The 16,614-nt window shown below is 42.9% G+C and overlaps 2 protein-coding genes across 2 annotated transcripts in view; one reads left to right on the top strand and one right to left on the bottom strand.

The window, feature by feature from the left end:
- LOC142802627 (uncharacterized) overlaps positions 1-15,854 on the top strand; it is a 34,287-nt gene extending 18,433 nt beyond the window's left edge. Inside the window, exons 2-7 of the mRNA XM_075887610.1 lie at positions 4,164-4,297; positions 4,837-4,937; positions 5,866-5,966; positions 8,674-8,874; positions 11,753-11,816; positions 15,765-15,854. Of these exons, the coding sequence (XP_075743725.1) occupies positions 4,164-4,297; positions 4,837-4,937; positions 5,866-5,966; positions 8,674-8,874; positions 11,753-11,816; positions 15,765-15,784 (621 nt within the window). The 3' untranslated portion in view covers positions 15,785-15,854. The remainder of the gene's footprint in view (positions 1-4,163; positions 4,298-4,836; positions 4,938-5,865; positions 5,967-8,673; positions 8,875-11,752; positions 11,817-15,764) is intronic.
- E23 (ABC transporter G family member E23) overlaps positions 1-16,614 on the bottom strand; it is a 482,421-nt gene that overhangs the window by 406,748 nt on the left and 59,059 nt on the right. The gene's annotated exons all lie outside the window — the stretch shown is intronic.

The raw sequence follows: 16,614 nt of genomic DNA, 5'->3' as shown, positions 1-16,614 counted from the left end.
TCGTCGTTTTGCTGGTACCCGGCGGGGGGTGCGTCGAATGAGGGAACTTAAAAACTGGTGTTATCGCGTGTTCTCACAGTTACGTTAGGGATAGACGCTGTCATATATACGAGGAGTGTGCATGGAGGGCAGGGGGAGATAGCACGAGGGGGGGGGGGGGGAGGGGGCATTTGGGGACCTCAAGTCACCCTTCGAAATTTTCACTCTTACACGCGTATGTGTACGCACACATACAAACACGAGCACCATAAAGTTTCATACAATATTCAACGCACGAACATACATAGAGCTTTATAGAAGACTCCCTCCCCCCCCCTTTCCTATAATACCTCGTCTTTGCCGTATAATGGAAAAACGTTGGGGGGGGGGGGAGGCGCTAGGGCTCCATATACTTTATGTTTAAATGATCGAGCACTCGAGTGGGACGATGTGTACATAAAATTGCCACGCACTTCCTATGGATCCCTTAATGTATTCCCGTAAATTGGGATAACGTATACATTGCATTACCTTGGATTATATATGCATAGCTACAAAATTCATAGGCAAGTACCCTAAGAGGGCAATAAAAGAAGGACAGACACTGTACCTTGGTGCACTTAGTGTTGTCGGCGCCAGTTGGTGCCGCGGTCTGCTGCGTAGAGCAGCCGATTTCGCACGGCGATAAACAGAAAAACCACTTTGCTTAAGCTGCACTAGCGCCATAGCTACGCGTCGTCGACCCCTATCCACAACGTCCTAACGCAGGAACATCGTTACTGCGTAAAAAGTATATGCGGTGTGATTCCCTGATGACGCACTATGCAGACAGTATCGCAAAAAGCTAAAATCCCCTGTTTGCACTGTATACTGCCGGTGGACTTACGGCGAAAATGAGGTCGATGGTCGTCGTACAGAGGGGACACCCACGAGGAATACGCTTAGACCCCCTTGCTGTTCGAGACGTTCATTCTTAACTCGACGCTGCACCTCGGTTCCGTAAAATTTGGAATGTCACTAACCTCCGACGGCTGATAAGATTCACTGCGTGCAGGGTGTAGTCGTCTTGGCCGAAGACTTGGGGTTATAGTATTTTGTCGTCGAACAGCGTCGAATAGCCTTAACACGTGTACACAAGCGCAGCTCTGAAAAGTGTTATATTCAACTGTTCATTCTCCTTTTTTCTTACAAGTATTATTTCGTCTCTATACTCGCTATTGTTACCGTGTTTATTGTTACCGTGTTTCTATCATTATCGCACGAGGCTACACACGTGCATGAGGTGAATCTACGAAGTGGAGACGTCGGACGGCGTTGTAGCGATTTCTCCAGTTGCCAGGGCTATTCACGAAGGAGACGACTCTCGACTCTTTTGAGTGAAGACGACTCTCGACGACTCTTTTGTCTCTCGAAAAATTGGACGTTCGAATCAGCGTTCATGACAGGGAGATCGAAAATACGTGCAACTTCCACTACCAGGGCTTCATCGGCTGCGCCAGAGAGTTTCTGCAAGTACGAAGCAAAGTACGAAAGCTTAAACGTGTAGTAAACCGAACAGACCATGCACCTGCAAGCAACTGCGAAGCGTGCCCTAAGAAAGGGCTTATGAATTAGTCAAGTATGGTCACATTCAAAGTAACATAGCCGGACAATCGGAAGCCTAAGTGTGTGTCCTGATTGATTGATCGATCGATTGATTGATTGATATGTGGGGTTCAACGTCCCAAAACCACCATATGATTATGAGAGACGCCGTAGTGGAGGACTCCGGAAATTTCCACCACCTGGGCTTCTTTAACGTGCACCAAAATCTGAGCACATGGGCCTATATACAACATTTCCGCCTCTATAGGAAATGCAGTTGCCAAAGCCGGGATTCGATCGCGCAACCTGCGGGTCAGCAGCCGAGTACCTTAGCCACTGGACCACCACGGCGGGGCAGTGTGCATCTTCCTGTACTCGATGTTTATGCTCAATTAATGGAACAGATGAAAGAACGTCACTGTTACCCAGCACCTCCACAACAATTCAACGAGTCAGGAGGCGTTTATTGAGAACACTCGGCGACGGAGCAAAGGATGGGGGTGAGGCTACACTGTAAAAAATATCCGTGTTTTAACGTCGGAGCAGACCGTAGAAACTACAGAGTAACATCTGTTTCCTGAAAAATAGCGAGACTGGACGTTTAAAGCACAAACTGTGCTGCGGTTTATGGGAAACAGCAGGAGTTGCCGTAAAGCAGCAGTCGATGTTTCCGTTCTTTCGCTCCTTCCGTAAAACACCAGAAAAACGTATGTCTTCTGTACTTCAAGAACACGCTTCCGTGATTTGTGTGCACGGCGACATACTGGCTGAACTTTGACCATTCCCCCCGTTCGACAATGATACAGTGAACTAGAACAGAAAGTTAAGCGACAGCCATGGGCAATGCCTTGAGAGAGCTGTCGGCGACATACTGGCTGAACTTTGACCATTCCCCCCGTTCGACAATGATACAGTGAACTAGAACAGAAAATTAAGCGATAGCCATGGACAATGCCTTGAGAGAGCTATCGTGGCGGGTGGCTAACGTATACATACAGCGGCAACGCTGCAGTCGCCGACTAAGATGAGGCGTCCCACAGTGTGTAAGGAATGCGCAGATTCGCATTGTACGCTCATGAAAAGTCAGAAAACGAAGACGGAAAGTGTGATAACTGGGCAGGCTTTGATGAGGAAATTAAGCTTAGAGCAACATTGGGTTCGAAGATAGACTAAGAAATACGAGAGAATGAGGAAGAGAAACTGTTCATTAACTCACAATGGAGAAAAAGAGCTGCATGCAGGATCACTGGAAAGTGCCAGTATGGATACATATATATATTCGGAGAGGCGGAGAAGGATAGCAGCGGTAAAAAAGAAAAAGAGAACGTTTCAGAGTTTTTACCGATTAAGGAAGAGGATAATTACAGCATTATGATACTTCACCGCAAGGGAAGCTAAATTTACTATTAGTAGCGAAGTCGGGTTGCCATAAAAAGTTATAAAGCGAGACGATATGGTGGGCCAGCCTTCGTTAGTGTGGTCACACTGACGAAGGCTGGCCCATCAGCCGAAACATTTGTAATTAGTAAAGGTGTTTCGGCGTACGTCGTGCTTTTTCGCTTCCGATATATATATATATATATATATATATATATATATATATATATATATATATATATATATATATATATATATATATATATATATATATATATATATATATATATATATATATATCGTCGAAAGGCGCTGCACTTCGTTTTCAATCTTGCAAGATTGAAAGCGAACAGGTACTTGTACTGCGTCTATGAGACTTTATTGACAAAAGATAGTGAAAAAAAAACATACCCGTCCAAGAATCCCTGCATATATGTGAATCTTGATGGTGTGCATAATAGTTTACGTTTTTTTTTTTTCGTCACATCGTGAGAATGCACGACACACAGAAGAAGAGACAGTGTACATGTTCTCCTATTTTCGTTCCTTTTTTTTTCGTGCTTGCAAGCCTTGACTTGTTTAGTGAGAGCAATCCTATAATCGTAGCTGCGTTGTATAGTTGGCACACCAATTAACACGCAGTCAATGAAACACAGTAATGAAGTGTATTTTAAAAGGGTGCGGTTTGCTGTTTCTTTGTATGAACTCGTTGTTTTCACGCTGTTTCGCACCGTCAAGCCTACCATGCAAGCTCAAGCCCAATAATAAAATTTGGAAGGCTCGGGGAAACGTTTGTTCTTTTTATGAATTCATGAGTCTACTCGGTGAACACCGACGGCGACTTCACTTCGTCACCGAAGAATTCATCGGTTGTTGAATGGTTCTCACTACCTGCGACGAGAACATCGATTCTTCAGAACTATTTCCCTTTACACCACTTTTCCTGAATAACCGATAAATTTTTTGCACCACCATAGCTCTTCCCAACCACAACAGGCCAAAAGAAAAAAAAATGCGTTGATGGTCACACAAAATAACACGACTGCTGCGGTGTGTCCGGCCATCACTGCCCAATAGAATGGGTGCAAGATAGCATCGGTGCATCGTGGTGTCGGCTAGAATACAAAAACAAATTGTAGGCAGGCGCTAAAGTAGTCAGTTTGCCCCAAAGGGAGCGTCGCGAGTTCGATTAAAAGCCGCACCACCCGCCGGTGCCGTTTCAGCTGAGCGCCTCCCTTCGTAGCCTAAGAGGGCGCTACGAGCGTCGTGTACATCAGTCACGGCTGCATCTGCTCCCACAAAAACGCCGGATTGCCCCGGAACTTCTCTTCCTGCCTCCAAGATTCCTGTGCGCAAGGTCAGTAAAGCTGCTAAGACTCTTTTGCAACCAAAATCTTCGGGACTTAAAGCACAGAAGCGAAAAAAACCCCACAACGAGGACGCGCCCGGGGTACGTTCAAGGCTAGGCCTAACAAAGCACCCGCGCCGACCCAACACTGGCGCGGGCGCAACGCCGGCTACTAGTGACCCCAATGCCGAAGTGCCCATGATGCTGTCCGCGTTCGACATGGACACCACACCACCTTTGAGTGCAACAGACAAAGCACACGTGTTTTCCATGCCTGCACCGCTTGCAAGTCATACGTTCATTACTACAAAAATAGGTGTAGGAGACGACAGGGGCAGGAACTATCACTTGGCTGTGTGTAAACTTATTTTGCCATATTTGGCGGAATCTGAGTGACAGCCGTGAGGTACGATTGGTGCTCGCATTTTGCATGCAGGTTGTGTTGCATCTTGTTATTGATTTACGTGCTCAGGACCAAGTAGTGCTAGCAGTTCATTTGTTTGGTTCCTCACTTGTCAAGTTTTTTGGCGCACTCTTCACTTGTTCAGCTCAGTGGTCTCTGGCACCCTACGTGGTCAAGGCAGGCGGCTATTGTCAGAGCTCTCTCACCTTCCTGCGAAGTCCATCACCTGGCACACATCACAATCAGGTAGGCATTTATTTCACCGTTATCGATCATTACCTATCTTATAAACAGTTATAAGGTGCACTCGCATGCCACAGCTCATACGAGCTAGGCATGTAACATGTCTGTCGCTATTATAAGGTGAATAATGAAACACGTGTTTGCCATGCTTGCATCGCTCATACATACCTTATTACTAAATTAGGCACAGAAAACAGTAGGGGTAGCAACGGTAACATTACTGTGCGTAGGCATATTTCAGTGCATTTTGTGGATTTTTAGTGTCGGCTATGAGGTACGACCATAGTGCTCGCACGCTGTGTTGCACCTTTATTGAGTTGCGCATGCAGGAAGCAGTACAGTGAACAGTTTAATTCTTCGGAATTATATGAAGCATTGCTTGCACTCAGCAATAACGGCATTTTTCCTTTGTTAGTGTCACTTAATTGTATTATTGTGGTGAAGCCTGCTGTTGAGTTGCATCTTTGTAGTTTGAGGATGTCACAGGTCTGTTTGTGCACGCACTCATTAGTGATCTCCTCGGTGCCCATGCACATGGCTGTTATAAGGTGCACTTGTAAGCCGGATCAGCAGGAGTCTGCTGTCACGTACACACCAGGCGTGTACGTGTCTTTGTCGTCTTATCGAGCGCAGACAAAGCACTCGTGTTTTCCATGCCTGCATCGCTTGCAAGTCATACGTCCATTACTACAAAAATAGGTGTAGGAGACGACAGGGGCAGCAACTGTCACTTGGCTGTGTGTAAACTTATTTTGCCGTACTTGGCGGAATTTGAGTGACAGCCGTGAGGTACGATTGGTGCTCGCATTTTGCATGCAGGTTGTGTTGCATCTTGTTATTGATTTACGTGCTCAGGACCAAGTAGTGCTAGCAGTTCATTTGTTTGGTTCCTCACTTGTCAAGTTTTTTGGCGCACTCTTCACTTGTTCAGCTCAGTGGTCTCTGGCACCCTACGTGGTCAAGGCAGGCGGCTATTGTCAGAGCTCTCTCACCTTCCTGCGAAGTCCATCACCTGGCACACATCACAATCAGGTAGGCATTTATTTCACCGTTATCGATCATTACCTATCTTATAAACAGTTATAAGGTGCACTCGCATGCCACAGCTCATACGAGCTAGGCATGTAACATGTCTGTCGCTATTATAAGGTGAATAATGAAACACGTGTTTGCCATGCTTGCATCGCTCATACATACCTTATTACTAAATTAGGCACAGAAAACAGTAGGGGTAGCAACGGTAACATTACTGTGCGTAGGCATATTTCAGTGCATTTTGTGGATTTTTAGTGTCGGCTATGAGGTACGACCATAGTGCTCGCACGCTGTGTTGCACCTTTATTGAGTTGCGCATGCAGGAAGCAGTACAGTGAACAGTTTAATTCTTCGGAATTATATGAAGCATTGCTTGCACTCAGCAATAACGGCATTTTTCCTTTGTTAGTGTCACTTAATTGTATTATTGTGGTGAAGCCTGCTGTTGAGTTGCATCTTTGTAGTTTGAGGATGTCACAGGTCAGTTTGTGCACGCACTCATTAGTGATCTCCTCGGTGCCCATGCACATGGCTGTTATAAGGTGCACTTGTAAGCCGGATCAGCAGGAGTCTGCTGTCACGTACACACCAGGCGTGTACGTGTCTTTGTCGTCTTATCGAGCGCAGACAAAGCACTCGTGTTTTCCATGCCTGCATCGCTTGCAAGTCATACGTCCATTACTACAAAAATAGGTGTAGGAGACGACAGGGGCAGCAACTGTCACTTGGCTGTGTGTAAACTTATTTTGCCGTACTTGGCGGAATTTGAGTGACAGCCGTGAGGTACGATTGGCGCTCGCATTTCGCATGCATGTTCTGTTGTGTCTATTGATTTGCGTGCTCAGCAGTTCATTTCTTTGGAATTGCACGACACATTGCTTACACCCGACAACATTGCGAATTTGCACGTCACTTAGCCATACTACTGCTTAACTGCAGCTAATCCAGCATGGGAGTCCTTGTGTGTACCCAAGAAGTTGGTGTATGGCAACAGAATCAAGCGATCGCATATGCGAAGTTTTGGGTGCCCTATCTTGAAGCCACCCATTTCCATCTCTTGCGCGTACTACTGGCAGGCTACGGTGCAATTCATACTTGGTATCAACTGTTTGATTAGTCAATATATCACAAAAAGCTTTAAGTAATTGTTTAAAGTAATTATGTTTCAAGCTAAAATTTTAAAGTAATTGTATTCAATATTGGACCTGGCTGCACTTGAGAGGCTGAAGCTGCTTTCACATATGTGCAAGATATGAACATCTGTTGTCAACATTAGCGATATAATGGATAGCATTACTTAAGTTGTGAACATGTGTAATGTTGGAGCATATGCTAAGCTCACTTTTGACTGCACATTCAGGAATAGCCTTTTAAGAGACCCAAGTTGCGCAAGTATGGGTGCAGTTTTCTGTAGAATTTGTGCAGTTAATGTTACAGTCTCCGTCATTATTTCTTTTCCTTGCGCCGCCTGCTTCAACTTAGTTTAAACATTTGTAGCAGGTCAAGAATATTTATATTCACTGTGCTCTTATATAGAGGACTGCTTAAAAAGCATTGGCTAATGTTCATATGAAATTGAACATAACCTGACATGCTAACCAGATATTGGAATGATTCTACTATTGTAGACTGTAAGGTATTATTACCATTGTAGCAGTGTTTTTATTATAAAATTGGGCGGTCTGAAAAAGTGCACAAGCCAGTGAATGTAATTTAGCAAAATAAGTGCTCTACCTTCATTGCAGCCATAACATCAATGAAGAATGCCCACTTGCCGGCATTGCGCACAGACATTTTCAACATTGACCGACTACTTCGAGCACTACCACTATCACAGCAGTGTGTTGGGCGGTGCCCTTTGCCCTTGTGAGCCTTGTGGAGCTTTGTTTAAAAACTATCAGAGCCTAAGAAGTCACGTCTTCAGACATCACAAGAAGCGATGCAGCAAACAGACTGATGATGCGTTTGTCTGCTCTGTGTTGTCATGCGGGGCGAGTGTGCCTACTCGCACGGAGCTTCTTGGTCACATAGCTGCCCATCTGGAGAGTGGAATTGATGCTGTTATGTGTCCTTTTGTGGGTTGTGGTAGTGTGCTGAGGTCAGCAGGTTCCTTCAGAACACATGTTTCAAGGTATCACCGGGGCAAAACTGCAACACAGTGCACGGAAGTACCTGAAATTGAATCCAGTTCAGATCAAGAGCACAGTAGCACACCCCCTGCTGATGTTGGAGATAACTGTGAAAGGGAGTCTGGTTGTGACAGCGATTTGCCGCTGAACCCCTTTTTTTTTTTATAGTGATGTCATAATCGTGGAGTGCACGCCATTTTCCTGCTCATATGCTTTGGTGTTTACAAAAACAAAAGGAGCCTTTTTTATTTTGCAAACAAAATCTGTTGCAATCAATGCTCTATCTCGTCCACTTCTTTTTTTCTTGTCTATGTGGTTTACGTCCCTACCTTTCTTCAGCCTGAACCTACTAGCCAACAACATGTTCTAGTAAGCTGGTGCAGTAGTTTCAGGGTGGTATTCCCCACCAGTCTGTTTTTTGTCTTCTTTTTTTGGCGTGTCACAGCTGTTGCACTCAATTGTAGGGTGGTAATATAGTTCTACATTTCAATCAGTTTTCACTTTAATATCTCTACAGATGAATTCATCTATTATCAAGTAACTGTTATTTACTTTGATTTTTGGAATAATTGCAGGAAATCTTCCAGGAGAGGATGGCGGCCTGTGCGCCTGCATTATTTCAGATGATGGAGGAGGCGCCGACGAAACATACTATGGAACTGGTGGTGCGCGTGAGAGACGAAGGACAAAGAGAAAAAGCAGTCCAGGTAGCTGTGCTACCATTCCTCTGCGCGCATTTTAAGGAAGACAAGAACTACCTTTACCAAGTATTTGAAGTAAGTTTCACTTTGTTGCATTATGTTAGTACAAAACTGGACAGTAACATCTTTTCAGAAAGTGATGTATTGGTTTGTTGAGAACAGCTTTAGGTTCTAGATTTTATAGAATACAGTCGATCCCGGGTATATCAAACTATGATATATCGAATTATTGGCTATATCAAAAAGTTGAGAGATCCCCTTGAATTTCCCATGCAAAAATACGGGACTGCTGTACACATCTATCGAACTCACGCACAGCAGAACATCCGCTAAATTGAACTCTGAGCCACGCTAAAGCCCACAAATTGCATTTTTCCTAACAAATAATGATCATTTATAGCCACAATTCGACAAGTTCCGATCCCTTTTCGCGTGCAAGTGACTAAAAGGGGGTGCTGAAAAGTGAAACATTGAAACTCCATCTTGCTGATCTAGCTCGTTGCACAGCACTTGTGAGTGCACCGGTATGCTTGATGTGCGATCTGCAGGTTTTAACGTGGGGGCATGGTGATGACCGAGGGCACCAAAACGAAGTGGAATGACTTAAGGAAGTTTAGTGATCTCATTGCGATGTTCGCATTCAATCGTGTATGATGGCATGTGGGACTGAAAAGCGTGGCCTTCGAGATGTGCAACTTCATGAGGTATTTTGGTGCTTCCGGTTTTAGAACGCTCATTTCGGAGGCTACGCTTTTTTCTAGCTTTCCGCACCAAAGCAACAGCTGTCGGTTACAAAATGACAAAGCCACAAGTGACATCGCTATCACCAACATGCTGACGGTGGGAGCTTGCTCGTTTGTGGGCAGCATCGCCTTTTGTGGCTTGTGGACCTGTGTACTTCTCGCCTCGTTACTGATAAATCATCATTTGGAAGTCGGCGCTACACATTGATACGCTCGTAGCGATAAAAATCATGGCTGGTGCTAGGAGCGACCTCAAGTAAAGCACAGTCGTGAACTGTTTCTTTGCGGGCTTTGTGCCAGGTGACGACTTTGAGTGCGTCATGACTGCTGTCAAGGGCGTACAATGCCTCAGTAAATTCTATGCCTTGTTAGTGTTTTCGGGCACCATCTCGGACAGCGAGCGGCTTCATTGGAGCAGAAGACGACGTCGCTGGTTCTGACTGCATGGATGCCGAGATGATGCCCAATGTTGACGGTGCCGTGGAATTATTGCTTTCGCCACCAACGCTCTACGGAGCTTACATTGGCATTCAGTGCCACTCAGCGCTGTTGTGGCCGAATGAGCTGAATTTGCTTACTTGGAAGGGTCCAGTGATATTGAGGACAACTGAAACTTGGTGGCACGCAAAAAGAGAGAAAAGTTTACAGACTATTTTCAAGTGAAATGAAGTGCGATAACTTGCAAAAGTAGATGTTCAGGCCTTGTTCTTTATCATATTGTGAGAGAATCATTCTTTAAGTGCTTGTTAGGATTTCAAAAAACTGTTTTTAGGTCTGAGATGCTCTAATTTATGCCTTAAATACACATATTTTGTGTTTCGACTCATCGATATATTGAACTACATATATCGCGATCCCCTTCGAGTTCAATATATCTGGGATCGACTGAATGCTGTGCAGGTTTTTAGCACAAAACAATAGCTTTTTCAGTTGAATTTTGTGAAAAAAGCTGCTTTTGTATAAAGGAAAATTAAACTTTGACTGCTGAAATCAGTTTTCTTCTAATTTCACAATTTCTGAACTTTGAGCAGACTTAACTTTTTTACACTTCTTAATCGATGTATTTTCTTCCCATAAAGAACAAGTGCAATGCTACCGTATGAGAATTTAGTGACCGCTGCAGCAAAATTTTTTGACAGAACAAATATGCTAAACATCCAAAAATACCTAATTCATGAATTGCTGGACACAAGTTAAAAGGAGGATAGTGTAGCTTTGCATATCTTTTGCCTTTGTGCTTCATTTTAAGGTAATTTTGGTGGCTTTGTACAGCAGCATTATTCATTAAAATTACACCGGAACACGCGCTTTGTCACAAGTATCAGCATTTGAAGATAGTGTAAAAAAAAGGCAATTTTCAATTTTTTTGTGGAACTTACTTTGGTTATCCGCATTGTGTCGTAGTCACAAAAATGTTCTGAAAAAAAAAATACACTGCCCTTGAGCCAACAGTTAGTGCGGGCAGGTGCCATTGTTTCATCAGAGCCACTAGGATAGGGAGTGAAGTCCCCAAGCATCCGACTATAAAGTTCACAGAGTGAATGAGAAGGAACGTAGCGCTGTGAAAAGTGAGACTTCATGCAACAAAAACTGTGTTGGGGCATGGTGCACGCATGGTGAACCACAGTGCACAAACTTGGTTTACTAGCCTTTTTCAGGCTCAATGGGAAAAAAAGTGTTTGTGTGCAATCAGAGTGCTCCACATGCACAAAGCATTAGTTTTTTGCAATGCACTGCAGAACAATGTTTCTCGTCACTTTGGCTGTAGTGCCTCATTACGACGCAGTGAGGAGGGCACTAAGAATGGGAATAGGCCAGAGTTGTTGCAAGATGTTGCTCACTTTGTCCCTTGCTGTCGCACATGCAAAATAATTTTAAGCAATACTATCACCACTAACATTGATATATTGACCTGCAATCATTCAGAGTTGTCTATGATGTTGCTGTAATCCAAAGAGAAAAATGAATCAAAATGTGAGCAGGTTTTTTTGCGTGCTCGCTATCCATTCTACTTTGCTCTAAAATTGTTCCAAGTTTCAAGGCTCCTAGGTAGGTAATTTGTACTTGGTGCACACAGCCTGCAATAGACCAGGAACCATGGTGGAAAACGGAATTGCAGGGATCGCATCTCTGATTTATATATTGGAATGGCCGCAACTGTACATATCTCTTTGTGCTTTTGTGTACATGGGATATTTTTGCTCATCCAGGAGGGAACAAGCATCACTGAAAAGCTTGCCGAGTTGCCATCAACGCCTACAATCATTGCACTGGGTGAGTTCCCTTGTCGATATCATTATGTGTTGATTGTTGTGCGAGGAGGTCAAGTAAATTGATGACATTTTACAACATGAGTGTGAGCCTAACTCCAGCTACAAGGTGCAGTAGATACTTATACACTTAAATAACAGATGTTGTCGGAGGAGAAGAGTGGAAGATGAGGGCAGACCTGCAACTGGGTTTTATTCAGTACACTCATGCAGGGAACCTGCGTTCATTCTGATAGTCTGAGTGAAGTATCACAGACACAATCATTGCTTTTGTTCATTAGGAAAAAAGCCTAGGCAAGCTCAAGTGCCATTGGGTCACAACTGCATCTCAATTCTTGTCTTTGCCAGTAAAGTCTGCCATGGTTTACTAAAAGTAAACAATTCGTATGCATTTAAGTTGGGCAGGTGAGAACCTTGTCTGGTCTTTATCAAGGGCTGGTGTTCCCTACATCATTCATTTATACATTGACCTGTATGACCAATGTTAACATTCCTCCATGTCTGAGTGACTTCGTTATCCTACTTGACGAGCGCACGTCGAACTCAGTGGGGTGGCACTTAGTGCAATCTTGCACACCTCATAGAGGCAATGCGGGGTCTTAGCATTTACCTTGAACGGCACAGAAGAGTAACCTTCACCCACAAACTAGCTCACCAGACAAAATGCTGTGCTTTAATATTAACCCAACTTTAACATCAGATCATACATTCTGAACATATTTACCACGAGCATGTGAAGACTTATTTTATGATTGTGCGTATTCGAAGACTGAAAAAGGCCATTGCACATTTTTTCAAAGGAAGCCTTGGAAAAATTTTGGGAGCATACAAACCACTAGTAGGGTGTGTAAAATTGCACTAAGTGCCACACCTTTTAGTTTGTTAGTTGCTTATCAAACCAGGAGGAATGTTTACATCAATCAAACAGGCCAATATATATATGAACGGCGCAGGGAACACAAGTTGTTGATTCCTGACAAGGGTCTTATCTGCCTCTGACTTCAGTGAAAGTCCATTGATTACTTGTCAGAAACTATGACAGCCATTACTGGCAAGAATGAAATTCGGAGATGCAGCCTTGACCAATTGGCTCCTAAGCTTGCTGAGGTCTTCTTTTTTTTTTTCAGGAGGAAAATGATTGGGCCAGCGTATTTGGCTCAGATTGTACAAGAATTAATGCAAGTCTATGATGCATAGATGAGGAATTTGCAGACTGTAGCGTGTAACCATACGTGTTCTAAATGAAGCCCATTGACGAGTCTGTACCCATCCTTGTGCTCTTCTCATATGTTTCATTTGAACCACACCTTGATAACCTTAAAGGGCTCCAACACGAAAAAGGGCAGCAGGTGCGAAGGTGGCCAGAAGTCTCGCACAAGTGTGCACACAAAGATAATGAAGTTGGCCCAGAAGCTGCGTTTCAATCAGTGAAAGTGTGAGCATGAATCATACACATTTTCTGATGATATCCGGTTATTAGAGCTGAATATTATCTTGATTGTGGCTTTGCATTTTCAATTTAATTTGTTTGTAAGTATTATGAGCCTGGCGTTTTCTTTTTTTTTGTCCTTCGGAGTGTAGTCAAAATATACTGCTATTATTTCACAAGAGCCAGCACATGAAAATGCACTCTCAATTGAGATTTCTATATACTGTGAATTGTGCCAAGGACATATAGTATGTTGTGAAAAGAGAAAAATGGAAGGTTTGGCCTTAATTTTATCCTAGTTATCAATCTCACTGATGCTTCGTTAAAGAACCCCAGGTGGTCGAAATTTCCGGAGCCCTCCACTACAGCGTTTCTCATAACCATATGTGGTTTTAGGACATTAAACCCCATATATCTATCTAATCTCACTGATGCTTATGTTAAACAGGGTTTGGAAATTCATTCATCTAAACCAAGGGCATACACAGAACTTTTTAGGGGGAGGGGGCCCTTTTTGATCTGAACCAGAGGTCTGGGCAGGCAAATGGTAATTTTGCGCTAAGTATTTCATGGAGAAAAAAGTTTGGGGGGAAGGAGGGGAGAGGCACGGGCCCGGTGTGCCACCGCCTGGCTACGAATAAGTGTAGTGTATATTCACATGATGTTTCTTAGTTCAGGTCAAGCTCTTTCAGTTTTTTTACAGGATCCTCAACCCCCCCCCCCTCCCACCTCAGCATAGTGAAAAAAAACATTCTGTGATCAATAAACAGTGCTTAAAAAATTTCACTAAAGCTGCTGCTTGGGCGAGTTGGTTCATGATTAAAATATGTGCCGTCTTTTTTTGCGCTGGTAAATCTATATTAAGAAAGTTCAGCCATAATTTGTAGCTATATGTGGCACATAGAGCTTAACAGCAGAATGCAAAGTTGAAAATCAGTATAGGTATTCACCCGTGCATTCTGCTATACAATAGCAACAAATATTTCTGAAAATGTAACTGCTCATTCTGAGCATGATCAGAGCCAGTGGGAAACTTCTCAGGAGCGCCGGGCAGGCCCTATACATCCTGTGCATTTTTGCTGATTTTAGGTAGTTTTCTCAGTGACTAAAAGGGATATTCATATAATCCATACATCATTTTCTTCCAAACTTTTTGCTCTTTTAACTTCATAATATAGAATTTTTGTGAATTTTTTACCACTAGAGCTTGACTTTTGAGTTAATTGGCATCTATGAAAATTTGTAACACAATAACGGTAAAGTGCATAGCTTCTATTTTGCTTCAGTAGCTGTATACAAAAAAAATAATCAACTGGTTATCTTAAAATACATGGGAAATAATGGTAGCTAAGTAATAAAAAACTGTTTTGAGATATGGAATAAAGTTCAAAAACAGGTGAAAAGTGATCGCACTGTCAGAAACACTGTTCAATTATTTTGTTTAGTAGTTACAAGCTTGGTAATCACTGCCAAAGTCAATTTTTCGCCGTGGAGCCTCTCGCAATGCTTGTCTTGTTTTTTTTTTTTTGTGAGATGTCATTCAGCTCTATCTGCAACGTATCGTCAAGTGTGGTCAACGATTTCCAGCAAATTCATTGTAGTTTGGCCAAGCTTCAATCCTATCTCAGAATAGAGGCTCGTGTGATACTACCATTATTAAATGCAAAAAAAATATTCAATGTCGCCATTTCTAGGACTCTCACCCTAAACAAAGAAAGGAAAGATTCTGTGACTCAATTCCCATTAACTCAACACTTACACTGAGTCGTTCTCACACATTGTTATTCAGTTGCATCAGAAATATTAGTCCATGTCCATTAGAGCATACCCGTTGTCCCCATGTATATACGTGATTCACCTCGAAAGATGCTGAAAAGGCTGGGAGGTTTAACAATAAAGAGCTTGCTGGTTCAGCACCTCAGTACGTCACAGGGATTTATTCACATTAACAAGAAAACTGTACGGGCTTCAACGAAATTTACACTTCCTCAGAACCTTCTTTACCCCCAGCATCTAAGGTTATCGACAAGCACGGCAAATGCAAGGTGTAATGATGCTAGGAGCTGAAAGTGTTCCAACCTATGTATTCTGAAGGCGGATTGTGAATACAAAGGTGCACAGTGTCTTCGGACTGCTTTAGAAGTTACCCGACAATCTTCTATACACAGCTGACTCTAGACAAGCATTTTGACTTTTGTACGTCAGAAAATTAGGCCGTAAGCATAGAGCGAATGCAAGGGGCTTGCACTAGAGTGTGTTTTCACTGGCTACTTCCTTTTGGAAAAACTGGTTTTGAGCCACCAAAAATGCTGTTTATGAAAAGCACGAATGTGGATGCACAAAGGGACACCCCTCCCCAAATTGCAAAGAAAACAAAGCGATTTTTTTTTTCACATTTTGCTCTACCACGTGCCCCTACTTTTTGTATCAAGGGCCATATACATACACAGAGAAGGCATTATAAAGTGTGTGTAAGTTGCTTCTTGCATTCATTTGATCACTTGTTTTTCACATTCTTTTCAGGCATAAACATGCTGAAGTGATGAAGAATGGTGATGTAGCAAGCTACAGCACATGTATTATATGTAAATAAATTCATCTGTGTTTTGTTAATGTTGCATTATTATTTATATGGTATGCAGCAGCAGGGGTGGTTTACACACACACAGTACATAAAGACTGCATTAGTGTAGGTTGAAACAGTACATAAAATTGGACATAAAACTCAATCATGAGAATCTACAGGCAGCCACATAAACATTCCATTCCATCCCGTAAAACATCGGCTTTTCGACAGTACTGGTCAACAAAAGCTTGTGTTAGTTTTTCACAAATTAAGTTACTACCAAAACTAAGTTTATTTTATGCTCAGTGAAACAACTCTTTCCTTCAAGGCAAAGAAACTACACAAAACCTTAGTCAAGCACAGAAAAGCCATTAAACGAAACCAGGTGTTTTACTGAAGCTTCTGTTTTCATTAATAATAACGGAATAATTTACAGCCAGACTGCTCTACAGCGATCTCCGTTTATTCCTCCTCTAAATACAGCAAATTCTGTATTCCTACAAACAGAGTCATGATGTGTTTGAGATAACAGATTTGCTGTGTTTGGGATAACAGATTTGCTGTGTTTGGAATAACAGATCTGCTGTGTTTGGAATAACAGATTTGCTGTGTTTGGGTTAACAGATTTGCTGTGTTTGGGTTGACAGATTTGCTGTGTTTGGGTTGACAGATTTGCTGTGTTTGGGTTAACAGATTTGCTGTGTTTGAAATAACAGATCTGCTGTGTTCAGGAATACAGATATGATGTGAAAGAGAATACGGAAAAATGTATAACAGAGACTTCGTGATACGGAGCCTGCTGTTACT

This window comes from Rhipicephalus microplus, chromosome 3 (genome assembly GCF_043290135.1).
Source record: "Rhipicephalus microplus isolate Deutch F79 chromosome 3, USDA_Rmic, whole genome shotgun sequence".
NCBI lineage: Eukaryota > Metazoa > Arthropoda > Arachnida > Ixodida > Ixodidae > Rhipicephalus > Rhipicephalus microplus.
Note: the sequence above shows the minus strand (reverse complement) of the source record. Positions and strands in the feature narration are given on the sequence as shown.